Source organism: Aquarana catesbeiana, linkage group LG09, assembly GCF_042186555.1.
Source record: "Aquarana catesbeiana isolate 2022-GZ linkage group LG09, ASM4218655v1, whole genome shotgun sequence".
Classification (NCBI taxonomy): domain Eukaryota; kingdom Metazoa; phylum Chordata; class Amphibia; order Anura; family Ranidae; genus Aquarana; species Aquarana catesbeiana.
The window spans coordinates 44,749,349-44,763,735 of NC_133332.1; the positions used below are offsets into that span (position 1 = coordinate 44,749,349).

Sequence of the window (14,387 nt, forward strand, 5' to 3'; positions counted from 1 at the left end):
GGAGTTTTTTGTAAAATGTAAGGTCTATTTATTGACCATGCTCCTCTCCCCTGTTCCAAAAAAACAATAATGAAAAAATATGGGGAAAAAATAATTTAAATAAACTTCCCTTTGCCTATATGTGGTGCCTATGCAAGGCTGATGACGTTCTCCTTTCATCAAGATCACAAGGCATACTGAATAGCGCAATTCTAATTTGGCATCTCATGAGACTTTCTCTGGGATGTTGCGGCAAGTAGGATAATATGGCACCCTGCACTAGGAAGGCCAGGGAAAAATTTATTTTATCGAATCCTTTCTATATATTTTTTTTTTCTCTTTTTTTTTAGTTTTTTTTTTTAAAGCATTTTGCATTGGGGCTGATCAGCATAGTTAATAGGAGAACCTTGCCTGTTGTTCAAGGTCCACTTTAAAGTCAACCCTTTTGCTTTGACCTACATGGAAAACTCAGGTTCATTTCAAGTCAGTTTTCCTTTCAGGAGCCATTCCATCCGGATCTAACATCTCCTATTTGTACAGATGGTGATTGCATCTGGTAACTGTCTTCATAACACCATGCAAGATTTGGAACTATGGAAAATGTGGCAATTTTTATTTATTTATTTTACATACTTTTACCAGTGTAGTGCAACGTCATAATATCACTGGTGTGGCGGTGATCAGAGATTCTGAATAGTGACAATACAGGGGGGAAAAAAACATCTATACCGGTATATATATTTTATTTAATTCATTTTTTTTTCTTTTTTTAGGATTTTTTTTAACACACTGTGACCAGAGCAATATAATGTTACCATAGTAACATTGTACTACTCTGGGGAAGTGATCAGTATTATTTTTTTTTACACACATTATAATTGCTTATAGCAGTGAATTTCATTGCTACAGTATAAGCAAGCATTTTGCGGAATCAAACTTTGTTTTGTTGTGATTGGTCAAAGCTAATCACATGGTACAGATGGGCTGTGATTGGCCCTGTCTGTACCATGTGAGCAAATTGACCAGTTACAGCTAGCAATACAATTGTATACAATGGATAGCGTGAAATGAAGCCATCCATTGTGTACAACTGTCATGTGACCTGCTGTGATTGGTCACATGGTATCGGCAGCGAGCCAGTACTCTGATCGCTCATCGCCTGTGTCCCCTTTCTGACAGGACATGATATGACTTGCAGTCAGGATCTTAAAGCCACCGCCCGGCCATCATCCTGCTATAGGCCAGGAGGTAAAGGTGTTAAAGGGCATTTTGTTGAAACTTAATGCATTAAATTAGGAATAAACCTTCAGTGTTGTTTTTTTAGCTTTAAACATTGAGCTCAGTAGAATAAACTGTTTGTTAAAATTGTTACCCCAGTGCTTACAGTTTACAACTTTCAAGGCTGCTGCCTCCTGTTATCTCAGTGCTGCTTCCCTGAACTTCTGTTTTTTGCACAAAAGAGTGAGCAGTAGACAGTGCAGTCTGTTAACTTGGAGAATGTAGGGGGAGAAGGAAGGAGGAGCAGGGGAGTGACTTTCTAGGCTACAGGCCTGTGTGTTTCTATTGATACACACAGTGTAGGGGGACACAACTCTAGTCCCTGCATGCAAGGCGGGGGGGTCCGTAGGATGCTGTAAGAGAAAGGAGACACCATGAAACAGGAAACCCGGGGGCAGAGGTCATGGCGCTGTGAGCTTCTAGTGGAACACAGGCAAGGATTAAATGCTAAAACAGCTGCATGCAGAGCAAGTGATTAAATCAGCTGCTGGGGTTTTAATATCACTTTAGTGCTCAGTCGGATGCATAAAAATATAATATTGTAAATGGGTCTTTCAGCTCCTGTAGTGCATCGCAGTTTATGAAATTACATTTCTCATTGGATGTCTACAATTACTAAAGGATCAGCTTGTCTGCTGCCAAACTAAATCCAAGTTTCTTGCTGCAGAAGACAGCATCATGGTCAGCAGGGTTGCCAACCGTCAGTAAATTCAAGGACAGTTTGTAAAAATCAGGGATTTTTACAACTGTCTGTAAATATCAGGGGCTGATAATTTGCCATGCTGTGTTGACTTTTAAAGGGGTTGTAAACCTTCGTGTTTTTTTTGTTCACCTTAATGCATCCTACGCATTAAGGTGAAAAAACACCTGGCAGTGACCAGCCCCCCATTTTACTTACCTGGGCCCTGGAACTTGGACGCTCTGTCTCTCTGCCCAGGGTTCTCGGCTCTTGATTGGATAGATTGATAGCAGTGCAGCCATTGGCTCCTGCTGCTGTCAATCAAATCCAATTATGCAGGGGGCGGGGCCGAGTCATACATTTGGCGGCTATGGACGCCCAATGCTGCACTCGGGAGCGCGCCCGCAAGGTAACCACCTCAGGAGAGCGCTTCTCCTAGACCAGGGATATGCAATTAGCGGACCTCCAGCTATTGCAGAACTACAAGTCCCATGAGGCATAGCAAGACTCTGACAGCCACAAGCATGACACCCAGAGACAGAGGCATGATGGGACTTGTAGTTTTGCAACAGCTGGAGGTCCACTAATTGCATATCCCTGCTCTAGGGGGTTATCTGATGTGGGGAGGAGCCGCCGGGGACCCCAGAACACGGGGTTCGGGGCCACTCTGTGCAAAACGAGCTGCACAGTGGAGGTAAGCATGATATGTTTGATATTTAAAAAAAAGAAAACGAACCCTTACAATCACTTTAAGTGTAAACCAGGCAAATTACTTATGTGTCTTGTCAGTGTTTCAATATTGTGTTTATACTGTTTAAATATCAGCTGTCTTGGTTTTTAAAAGGAATTCTGTAATTTTTCAGGTTGGCAGTAAAAAAAAAAAAAAAAAAAATTTGCTTCGTCAGTAAATTTTTCATGTTTTGCCAGTAAAAAAAAAAATGCTGCAGGAGGTTGGCAACACTGATGGTAAACCCCATATGTCTGCTATGATCATTTTTCTAAGGCATGCTCTACCTCTGTATTACCAGAAGAGGGCAGTGCTAATCTAAGTGAATGCTGCTGTCCTTACAAGTGCAGCAAAGTGATGACCTGAGTGCTCTCCATCCAGAAGGACCTACTTTTAAAGGGGCTTCATTGGATACGTGCTTCCAGCCGTGCAGCATCAGTATGTCAAATTTAACCAGATTTGAACTGCAATAATTTGTATATCGGATTACTGCAATATGCAAACTGTGTAAAGGTGTGAGACCTTTACCTCTTATGAGCTACAAAAATTTTAGCTAAATTCATTTTTCTATAGTTTTGGTTAAAACGGTGAATGGTAAAACTTCTACAAAGTTCTTTATGCAGTTTGTAGTCTGCTCATGTGTCTGAATTAGCGAACCTTTTATATATTGTGATAAAACCGCTCTTGTATAAACTCTCTCTATAGGGACCAGAGGAAAGAGCAGAGTGAGGACTCATCCGTGATCTCAAGCTTACTCATTGCTCATCCAGCAGAGGATGGAGGTGTGTTCATGACCAAGCTGAGCTGCTACACTGGTGCAGGTCAAGAGTGGTTGTGTTGTCTGGTAGGGGTGCCTATTGGCTGCACAGAATCTCAAATCCTTTGCCAGGTAAAACCAGTCCAACACAAACATTGTTCAACTTGAAGCTCTGAGCAGGAAAACCATGTCCCCCTATTTATCTCAAGGCTTAAAATGTATGTAAATATAATTTTTTCTTTTTCATTTTGAATGGAGTAGCAAAGGGTTTGACCAGCTTTATGTCAACCTTTAAACCCCAGAGGAACCTTTGAAATAATTTTCAGGTTTCAGGGGAACCCTGGATAAAGCCAATTTATTGGTGGTTAATGGAAAGAATGTTCCCCCTTACCGACCGCTAAAAAGATCATGGGTGTCCTGCCGCCGGCCCTGTCATGTGGTATTGGTTCTGGAACTGTGAAGGCACCATCAGATGAAAGGTCAATCAGCCAGGAGCCCCTAACAACCTCTGGGGGAACCCTAGGGATCCATGGAGCCTTGGTTGAGAATTTCTGGGTTGGAACCTTTGTCAAGTTTTTATTGCTGTCTATTGCCTCTCTGGGGAGATCCACCTCCATTTGGGACACTTGTTCCTATGACAACTCTCTAAGAATGGAATTTCCCCTCAGATTGGAGAAATTTCCTCCCATTTCCAACTAGATGATGTTGGATGTCCTCCAGCCAGGAAATGAGGTGAGCTCTATCTGACTTGCTGCCAGCTTCTAATGCACACTGTGAGAAGCGATATCTGAAATACACAATTTTAGTACGGGAGAGGAGCATTTACTGTGCAAGAAGGAAGGAAAGGCTGGTTAGCTTCGATTGGGAAAAATATTGGTGTGGGGGGGGGGGGGGGGTATTGTTGTTTTTGTCATATGAGATTGTTTTGCACTCCTTGTGGTGCAAGGGCTTTCTGGTCTAGTACATTATCCAACAACAATTTTATTGAAGATGAAATGTAAAATGTAACTACCTACTCACAAACTTAGTGCATGCGCTCATCTGGCCCCTACATGTGGCTTCACTCTCCTGGCTTTGCCAAAGCTTCTACCTTAAGGAGGACCTCACCAGGGTCCCTGCTGGCTAACGCGTTTTGAATGTATGTCCTTCATCAGAGCCATCAGAGCAGCTTTGGCAAAGCCAGGAGATTGTAGACACATGTAGTGGCCGGGTGAGCACATGCGCTACCTATATTTGAGTAGTTACATATTACATTTCATCTTCAATCATATTTGTTGTTGGATAATGTACTAGACCAGTGCACCCTCTGTTTTTAATCTATTTCCCACAGTGTTCTGAGGACAACCCCAGTCCTAGAAGGCAGCAAGGTTCTAAAGTAATATCCACCTCTGACTTCAGAGTTTTCCAACTTGGACTATCCCACCTAGGCGCAGGAGAATATTGTGGCCGGTGTTTCATCATTACTGACCACCCAATGGTCAAAGAAAGAAGAAGCTGGGTTGGAAGAAGAACAGGAGAAGATGGTGGGGAGTGCAGACAGGTCATTGCTGCAGGAAGGCATACTTATGCAGCTTACACACGGCCGGACTTTTCGACCAGACTGGTCCGACGGACCAAATCCGGCGGACAATCCCATCGTGTGTGGACTTCAGCGGACTTTTCCAGTCGCAAATCTGACGGACTTTAGATTTGGAATATGCTTCAAATCTTTACGTCTTAACTCCGCCGGACCCAGAAATCCGCTCGTCTGTATGCTAGTCCGACGGACAAAAACTGACGCTAGGGCAGCTATTGGCTACTGGCTATCAACTTCCTTATTTTAGTCTGGTGTACGTCATCATGTACAAATCCGTCGGACTTTGGTGTGATCGTGTGTAGGCAAGTCCATTCATTAAAAAGTCAGTCAGAAGTCCGTCGAAAGTCCGCTGGAAAGTCTGTCGGACCAGTCCGGTCGAAAAGTCAGACCGTGTGTACGCGGCATAAGGGTAAGTCTGTCATAGTATACATTTTGGCAGGAACAACAATGGCCACCCTCTTATGGTTCCCCTTTAAAAGCATAGATCTTCTTTACCAAAATACTGCCTATGAAGATTAGGGACTAAAGTTGGATAATGCCCTTGCTATAGGTGTAGGCCATTTATGTGCCTCATGAAGCCTGATTGGAAAACCCCCAGAATGTTGCTAAGCTGTCACTGCTCACCTCCACCATCACAGGAGTGAGCGCTTTCTCTTATTCAACCCCCTCCCATGCTCTTTCTCTGCCCTGATACAGTAGCTCTGAGCTCAGCTTTTGAGAGCTCACTCTTGCAATAGTGGAGATGAGCAGTAATAGCTGGATGCCTCTTAGAAATGTCCTAGGAGTTTTCCAGTCAGGCTTTATGAGGTACATATATGGCATATGCTTATAGCAAGGGTCAAAGCTGCACAGTTTGATTATTCACAGGAGCCCCTGGAGAGGCACGATGATCTCATCTGGATAGGCAGTCTTATTATAAAGGTGGACTAACCCTTTAAAGTGTTTGTAAACGATCAGCTTGTAAAACGACCCATTCAGTTTAAAAAAAGAAATGAAAGGCAAACATTTGTGTATAGATATAAAATACATTATAAATATGTTTTCCCTTTTTTGAAAGTGAACATATTTTCTCTGTTCTCAGCTGCATAAGATCTGGGGGGGGGAGAAAAAACAGCAGTACACCGATCTTCCCAGTTAAAAGACTGGGGGGAGTGGGGTCAGGACCAGTCTGATGATTGGAGGAGAGCAGGCTGAGTACTCAGCAGAGCTAGGGAACTGACCACTGTGTGCTCTCCTGCTTAGTGTAATCAGTTTTTAATAGGAAGACAGAGGGACAGGCAGGAACACCAGGGATTTCACACAAAGGAAGCAATACAAAGAGAACAGAATACTTTTTAATACAAGTATATTGTACAGTAGTCACATTTCATGAATATGAAATGCTGGGGTAACAAACACTTTAAGCTCCATGACTTGTGAGTATCTTGGGACCCCATCCTGATAATACATGGTCCTCTTTTCTTGCCTTAATAATACGGTCTTGGCCTCCTCGCCTTCGTATGTGAGATGCCAGAAGTGTTTGCACCTGCTCATGGGAAGTGGATGACGAAGACATCCGTAGCTTGGCCTCTGTTCCCTGCAGATTATTGTGTTTAGAGTGGAGGGAAGGGTGGGGTAATGGTCAGCAGCACCTTACATGGCCACCGCCCAGCCTTTCCCCAGCTCAGGAAGGGAGGAGAGCCTCTGTCTGCTCCTTGATTTCATTCTTATCACAGTCCAGCACATGGTGAGAGGGAGAGAAGCAGGAAAGAGCCAGAGAGGGGAGGCTTGTGACCAACCCGAGGCTGAGAGGGAGAAGAATAAAGCAGCCTTGTGTCTTCCAGATGTGTACAGAGATGTCCGTAGGAGGCAGAGAAGTGGGGTCACATATCCATACAATGAAGGCAAATATAGAGGGAGAAAGGAACGCGAAAAATATGAAACAAGCCAGGAATTCCATGAAAGGGGGAAGAATAGAGAAGACAGGCCTCCCGACCTTCTGAGATGAGAAGGACAGCCAAAACTTAAATGATAGAGGAGGAAAGAGGAGCTGAGCTGAATTAATAACACATACAGGGCCTTGAAAAACTATTCATAACCGTTAAAATTTTCCACATTTTCTCATGTTACAACCAAAAATGTAAATGTATTTTATTGGGATTTTTATGTGATAGACTAACACAAAGTGGCACATAATTGTAAAGTGGAAGGAAAATGATAAATGGTTTTCAAAATTTTTTACACATAAATATCTGAAAAGTGGGGCGTGCATTTGTATTCAGCCCCCTTTACTCTGATACCCCTAACTAAAATCTAGTGGAACCAATTACCTTCAGAAGTCACCTAATTAGTAAATAGAGTCCACCTGTGTGTAATGTAATCTCTGTATAAATACAGCTGTTCTATGAAGCCCTCAGAGGTTTATTAAGAACCTTATTGAACAAACAGCATCACGAAGGCCAAGGAACACATCAGACAGGTCAGGGATAAAGTTGTGGAGAAGTTGAAAGCAGGGTTAGGTTATAAAAAATATCCCAAGCTTTGAACATCTCATAGAGCACTGTTCAATCCATCATCCGCAAATGGAAAGAGTATGGCACAACTGCAAACCTACCAAGTCATGTCCGTCCACCTAAACTGACAGGCCGGGCAAGAAGAGCATTCATCAGAGAAGCAGCCAAGAGGCCCATGGTAACTGTGGAGGAGCTGCAGAGATCCACAGCTCAGGTGGGAGAATCTGTCCACAGGACAAATATTAGTCGTGCTCTCCACAAATCTGACTTTTATGGAAGAGTGGCAGAAGAAAGACATTGTTGAAAGAAAGCCATAAGAAGTCCTGTTTGCAGTATGCAAAAAGCCATGTGAACACACCATCCCCACCGTGAAAGATGGTGGTGGCAACACCATGTTGTGGGGATGCTTTTCTTCAGCAGGGACAGGGAAGCTGGTCAGAGTTGATGGGAAGATGGATGGAGCCAAATACAGGGCAATCTTAGAAGAAAACCTGTTAGAGTCTGCAAAAGACTTGAGACTGGGGTGGAGGTTCACCTTCCACCAGGGCAACAACCCTAAACATACAGAGCTACAATGGAATGGTTTAGATCAAAGTATATTTATGTGTTAGAATGGCCCAAAGTCCAGACCTAAATCCAATTGAGAATCTGTGGCAAGACTCGAAAATTGCTGTTCACAGACACTCTCCATCCAATCTGACAGAGCTTGAGCTATTTTGCAAAGAAGAATGGGCAAAAACGTCACTGTGTAGATGTGCAAAGCTGGTAGAGACATCCCCAAAAAGACTTTCAGCCTTAATTGCAGTGAAAGGGGGTTCTACAAAGTATTGACTCAGGGGGGCTGAATACAAATGTACACCACACTTTTCACATATTTATTTGTAAAAAAAAATTGGAAAACCATTTATCATTTTCCTTCCACTTCACAATTATGTGCCACTTTGTGTTGGTTGGTCTATCACATAAAATCCCAATAAAACTTACGTTTTTGGTTGTAACATGACAAAATGTGGGAAATTTGAAGGGGTATGAATACTTTTTAAGGGCACTGTATGATCCATGACGTAAATTTGGTGGAAAGTTGTTCACTTTAAAAGACCACTACAAAGAAAAAAATATATTCTTTTTAAGTAGAACTAAAGGCAAAAGTTTTTTTTTTTTTCATTTTGGTAAAGGATGGTTATAATATCCCATGGGGGATATGTCCCTTCACTTCCTGTCCCATAGCCAAAACAGGAAGTTAGCGGAAATCCTTCCAAAGTGAAGGAATCCCCGGTTGTCACCAGAACTAGTGTCCCCGTTGGATGATTTTTCCTCTAATCCTGTTCTGGTGACAACCCAAAGTTTTGGATTTTCTTTCACTCTCTGCGATAACAGAAAACAGAACAAAGAGGGAAATTGAATGTCCCTAAGGACTTTGTTCTGATACAACCATTTATGTTGTGGCATTACAGCAATGTGCATCAACACGCGTAACATGCATTATTGTGTTGTGGTGCCATTAAAGCTGAATTCCAGGAATTCAACATCTTCGTAAAAAGTGAAGACACTCTATGAATTATGTCTAAAGAGCTGCATAAGATCTCATGGGCTTTTCCTTATTATTTACATTTGACAGGTTTATTGCTGTGCTGGAGAGACACTCCAGGGATCTTTGAGGAAACGCACAGATCAGCTATGCCTGTTCCTCCCCGCTGCTGCCCATTCACAGAAGCCTTTGTATTTTGTGAATGTGTATGATACCAAGGCTTCTGTGATTGGGCAGAAGAAGGGGAGGCATAGCAGCTGCAGCAACTCTCCTCAGAAGGATCCGCGTCGGGCTCCCGGGACTACAGCAATAGCTGTCTTCCGGGAGTACTATAAAGCTGTCAGATATATAAATAATGGAGCTAAGCCCAGGAGATGTCATGCACATCACTGGACTTAGGCTGGGTTTACACCTATGCAAATTGGATGTGGCTTTCCCCGCATCCAATTTGCATAGCAGGAGATTGAAACCGTCTCTCTATAGAGCTGGTTCACACATCTCCGCAGCGGCTCTGGTGTGATTTGCTTACGAGTTCTGTGCATCTTTTGGTCTGTTTTAGGTCCAAATTCAGCCCGAAAGTCTGGCTGAAATCGGACCTAAAATGGTGAATGGAGACACACCGAACTCTGAAATTTAGCTTTCATTTTGAACAGCACCCCAACATACTAAGGTATCACACTTGATTTACAACACACAGCAATGCATTATAAAAATGGTCGGATATTTTACATTTCTTGGGTGCGTTGGCACCTCCATTATTTTCAGTGGACTGCCTTAACACAACACATGTAAAAGCATTATATAATGTGCGTTCATGCAATGCTAAATTGTAAATGGGCCTTCCCAGATAACGTAGTTACTGATTGGGAAATTAGTAGTATCAGAAATGAGATCTTCCTTTACTGTAAAGAGAAGGGCTCTCACTGTGTTGGGTTTCTCGGTAGGCGTGAAGCCCATTTTCCCAGATGAAATTTGATAAGTTGTCGAGTCCTATTAAAGCAATAGAGAATCTCTGTATTTCCACATTACACCTTGGTATGTATGTTTCGGTAGTTGACAGACCAATGATGACCTAAAAGGGTAAATGGAGTCTGCCTATCACACCTCAATACAGAGAGGAGCCAAGCATGATTTGTGGCCCACCAGATGCACAGAACCCAGTTATTATGAGGTCATTATGGTTGACCGTTATCTTCATTTCGTGTTGACTGAAAGGCTTTTGCAATGGGAAGGGAAGCTTCCAATTTTGGTGCAGGAGTCAGTAACCACATTTGACCTCTGGGGGCGCTACAGCTCTGCAGTCACACAGTAGTGACATAGAGGCCGGTGGGTAGAACCAGTGTACAGTGGGGCCACAGATAAATGCGCCAGTTACTGACAATTTTTCGGAAAGGGTAGCTCTGCTAGAGAGCCAAGATTGGAGGTACGGGCTGAGGGACATGGAAGTATATCTTTTTCTTTTAGCTTACCATTATCCTGGAGTATTACCCTATGTATAAAACTTTAAAGCTAAGCTCCGAGCATTAAAAATATATTTCTGAATACCAACAAAGGATATAAATCTACTTTGTGTGCACCAAATGCCTTTGCAACCCTAGATATTACCTAAAAATAGCAGTGGTATCTTCACTGTGCTGTACATAGCCTGTGCAGAGCTGTGGGAGGAACCCAGCAGGCCCCACCCACTACAGGCCGTCTGCAGAAAACTACAAGAGGAGGCGGAGACAAGCCCCTGCACAAGGAGAGAGAGCAGCAGTGAGCGGTCTTTATTACAGGAAGCTTCTAAACAGAGGCAAAGTCTCACACTGGATTATAGAAATACACAAAGCACACCAAGGGGTCTATTTACAAAGTAAAACATATGTGCAAATGTCTGAGCATTCACACACCCATCACGGATAATCCCCATATGTTTTCTAATATGTGTATTTCCTATGATCATAAGCTCCATCCAGTGGCCATAATGTGTATTTTCCTCATTGAGGTATTTCAGGAAAATACTGAATTATGGCTACTAGATGGAGCATATGATTATAGGAAATCACCACATTAGGAAAATTACAGTAATTGTTTGTGATAGCTATGTGCAGACATTTGCACAGCAAATTATTTATAATTAGACTCCCCCCCAGATTAAAGTAAAATACATACGTCTCTTGTATTTATGCAATTTTTACTTTAAATATGCAAATAAAGGCGCATTATACTTGCAAGAAAAGCTGTCCTTTCTCTTTTCACTTCCAGTACTTTCCTATTGGTCATTAAACCACTCATTCATAGTGATGGGCCAATAGGGAAATGTGGGAAGGATAGACATGTAGAGGTATAGCAGTGGTGCCTGTATTTTAGTCCTCTATTAGGGAAATGACTCTCGTGTAAGAAAAAAATAAGAAACACTCCTGGGATTTATACAGAAATAGTTTTTTTTATTGATTACTGTAAAGTGACAAAAAAAGGAATAACAGGGTTATAAATAGTAGACGGGGGACATAAATAAATTGGTCCAAGGGGAATATAAAATAAATAAATTGAGGAACTCTGTGATGTTAGCGTTTTAGATTTACGGGTATCTCTATCTCATTACTGCGACAGGAACCTGCAATGAGAAAAGGACAACAGATTACTTATGTAGCAATGTCATATGGTACACACCAAACAGACAATATAGGCAAAGATGCCAACCGTGCCAGATTTGCTGGGTAAGTCCCACATTTTAGACCAGGATTTCTCAACCAGGGTTCCTCCAGAGGTTTCTAGGGGTTCCTTGAGCAATGAGCAATTTCTGCTTCTCAGATAAGTTCCCACTGACACCATTGATCTTTTTGACTATCTGTAAGGGGGTAATTATTCCCAATGAACACAAGTGTAAGGAGCATTCTTCCCATTGACCATCACACTAATGTATCATGAGCTGTAGATATAGTAATAGTTAGCGGGGCTTCCCTGAGACCAGAAAGTTATTTCAAGGCTTCCTTTGTGTTGAAAACGTTCAGAAAGTCTGTCTTATGCCGCGTACACACGGTCGAACTTTACGGCAGACTTTGCCCGGCGTACTTCTCAAGGACTTTCTGAATGAACGGACTTGCCTACACACAATCCACCAAAGTCCGTCAAATTCGTACGTGATGACGTACGACCGGACTACAACAAGGAAGTTCATAGCCAGTAGCCAATAGCTGTCCTAGCGTGGCTTTTTGTCCGTCAAACTAGCATACAGACGAGCGGACTTTTCGACCGGACTCGAGTTCGACGGATAGATTTAAAACATGTTTCAAATCTAAGTCTGTCCAACTTTTGAGAAAACAAAGTCCGCTGGAGCCCACACACGATCGAATTGTCTGACAAAATCCAGTCCGCCGGGCAAAGTCTGCCGTAAAGGCCGCTCGTGTGTACGCTGCATTAGACCCTTGTCCAGATAAAGTTGTGTCCTGGGCTGCAGCCAGGGATCACAGCATTACCCTATTTGAGTTACTGAGTATGTGCAGTGACTCAAAAAAGGGTATTAACTAGGAAAATGTGGCCATGAGTTGGTTTTTCCCACATATTTGGGGAGGACCACATCTGAAAGTAGGTGTAATATGGGAATGACCATCCAGGAAGTGGGCATGTCAAGTGTGAGCCATCAGCGGGGATGACGGTGTCTTAGTAAGTATGCATAGAGGAGAAGAGAGTAAGAGGATGGAGAGGTGGAATACAAGATGAAGTAACAATCAATACAACATATTAGTTGGGTATAATATATAGAATATTATAGAATAATGGCTTCCATTTGGTACCTGAGATTAGTCAGGTGTGTCATGAGAGGCCTAGGTTGGTGCTGGAAAAGTGGTCCCTCTGCCAATTTATGGGTCCCCATGCCAGTTGCTCAATGAGCAAAAATTAGTTTGCCAAAATCACACCACAACTCCCTAGTGCTCGCTGCCTTATTTCACTTGGTTACTAAAAAGCAGGAGCATGGTTACGGTATCTTTCAGATTTCCTCCTACCTCTCAATTGCCCTAAAAAGGAGAAGTGTCCAGGTGGTCGGGGTTTGGGATCCCAGCACCCACAACCTCAACCAATATTTAGTATAACTGGTCCATGAAATCCCCAAGGGCACATATGTAGCTTCAAAGTCTGCACAATTGGTATGTCCGCATAGCTCCAAACAGTTCCTCTTTTTAGACCAGGTCTCTTTCCTTCTTAGTTGCACTATTTATCAAAAGTAGGTAAATAAACTTCACCCAACCTCTAAATCAGTGGTCTCCAAACTGCGACCTGGGGGCAAGATGGGGCCATTTCTTTGCTTCTATCCGGCCCTTGGGGCAATATTTCATCTTCTGGCACCAACACTGGAGCATAAATTCCCCCCCCCCCCCCCCCCCACTGACACCAACGTAGGGGTATTATTCCTCCCCATGACACCAGCGAAGGGGGACAGTTCCTCCCAATGACACCGATGGGACACAGTTCCTCCCACTGACACCAACGATGGGGCATGATTCTTCCCACAAAATAACACCAAAGATGGGGCACAATTCCTCTCACTGACACCACAGATGGGGCATTGTTTACTCCCACTGACGTGGAGACATTTTCTACTTCCAGTGATCACAGTGCGGGCCCTCCAAAGACTAAAGGACAGTAAACTAACACACATAGGATATAAATTGCAATCTACAATAGTTCTTGTTAGTTCTTGGGATCACAGCCTGGCAATATCCAGTCCTATAATATCACATTTTGTCCAAAGAATTCTTATTTACTGAAGGCTTCACATTGTGCTGAGGTGGTCCTGGAGTAGAGGTGAAGGTGTTGGGTGGTTGGGGTGTCACTTAGAGGCCAAGGTTTATTGTGAACAAACAGGGCACATTCATTGCACCAGGGCCTAGGCCGAGGGTGGACACATGCCTCCCGACTTACTGGGATGGGAAAGAAGGGCAACATGTAGTACAAAGTAGGTAAGCAAAGGCCACACTGCTACCATGTCCCCAAATTACATGGACCATGAAGAATTAATATGCAAAAGATGGTTGGTTGAAAATAATTCATAACTACTTTTCATTTCAAACGAGTCTTCATCTCCTGATCCCCAGTACATTGGGGATGATGGGATAAAGAGTTTACAAAAGAAAGATAACATTGTTTTATGCTTCCAGTTCAGATCAAAGGAAGTGACAAGGACACAGCATTTATGGCAGAATCAACAGGTATTTTCTGTACTTGTTGAAAACATTTTTCTTATTAGGTTTAGTTATCATTTATATATATATATATATATATATATATATATATATATATATTACAGCTTTAAAGGGGAAGTTCATGCTAAAACTAAAATCCCTGCATCTATAGCCACCAACATTCTAACACTAACCTCTCTAGCCTTATA

General features: G+C 42.7%; 1 protein-coding gene across 6 annotated transcripts in view; it reads right to left on the reverse strand.

The window, feature by feature from the left end:
* Positions 1 to 11,421: 11,421 nt before the first annotated feature.
* EGFL8 (EGF like domain multiple 8) overlaps positions 11,422 to 14,387 on the reverse strand; it is a 123,998-nt gene continuing 121,032 nt past the window's right edge. For all 6 annotated transcript variants that reach the window (XM_073598410.1, XM_073598409.1, XM_073598407.1 and 3 more), the window contains one exon: positions 11,422 to 11,612. In XM_073598410.1, coding sequence (XP_073454511.1) covers positions 11,563 to 11,612 — 50 coding nt within the window. In that variant the 3' untranslated portion in view covers positions 11,422 to 11,562. The remainder of the gene's footprint in view (positions 11,613 to 14,387) is intronic.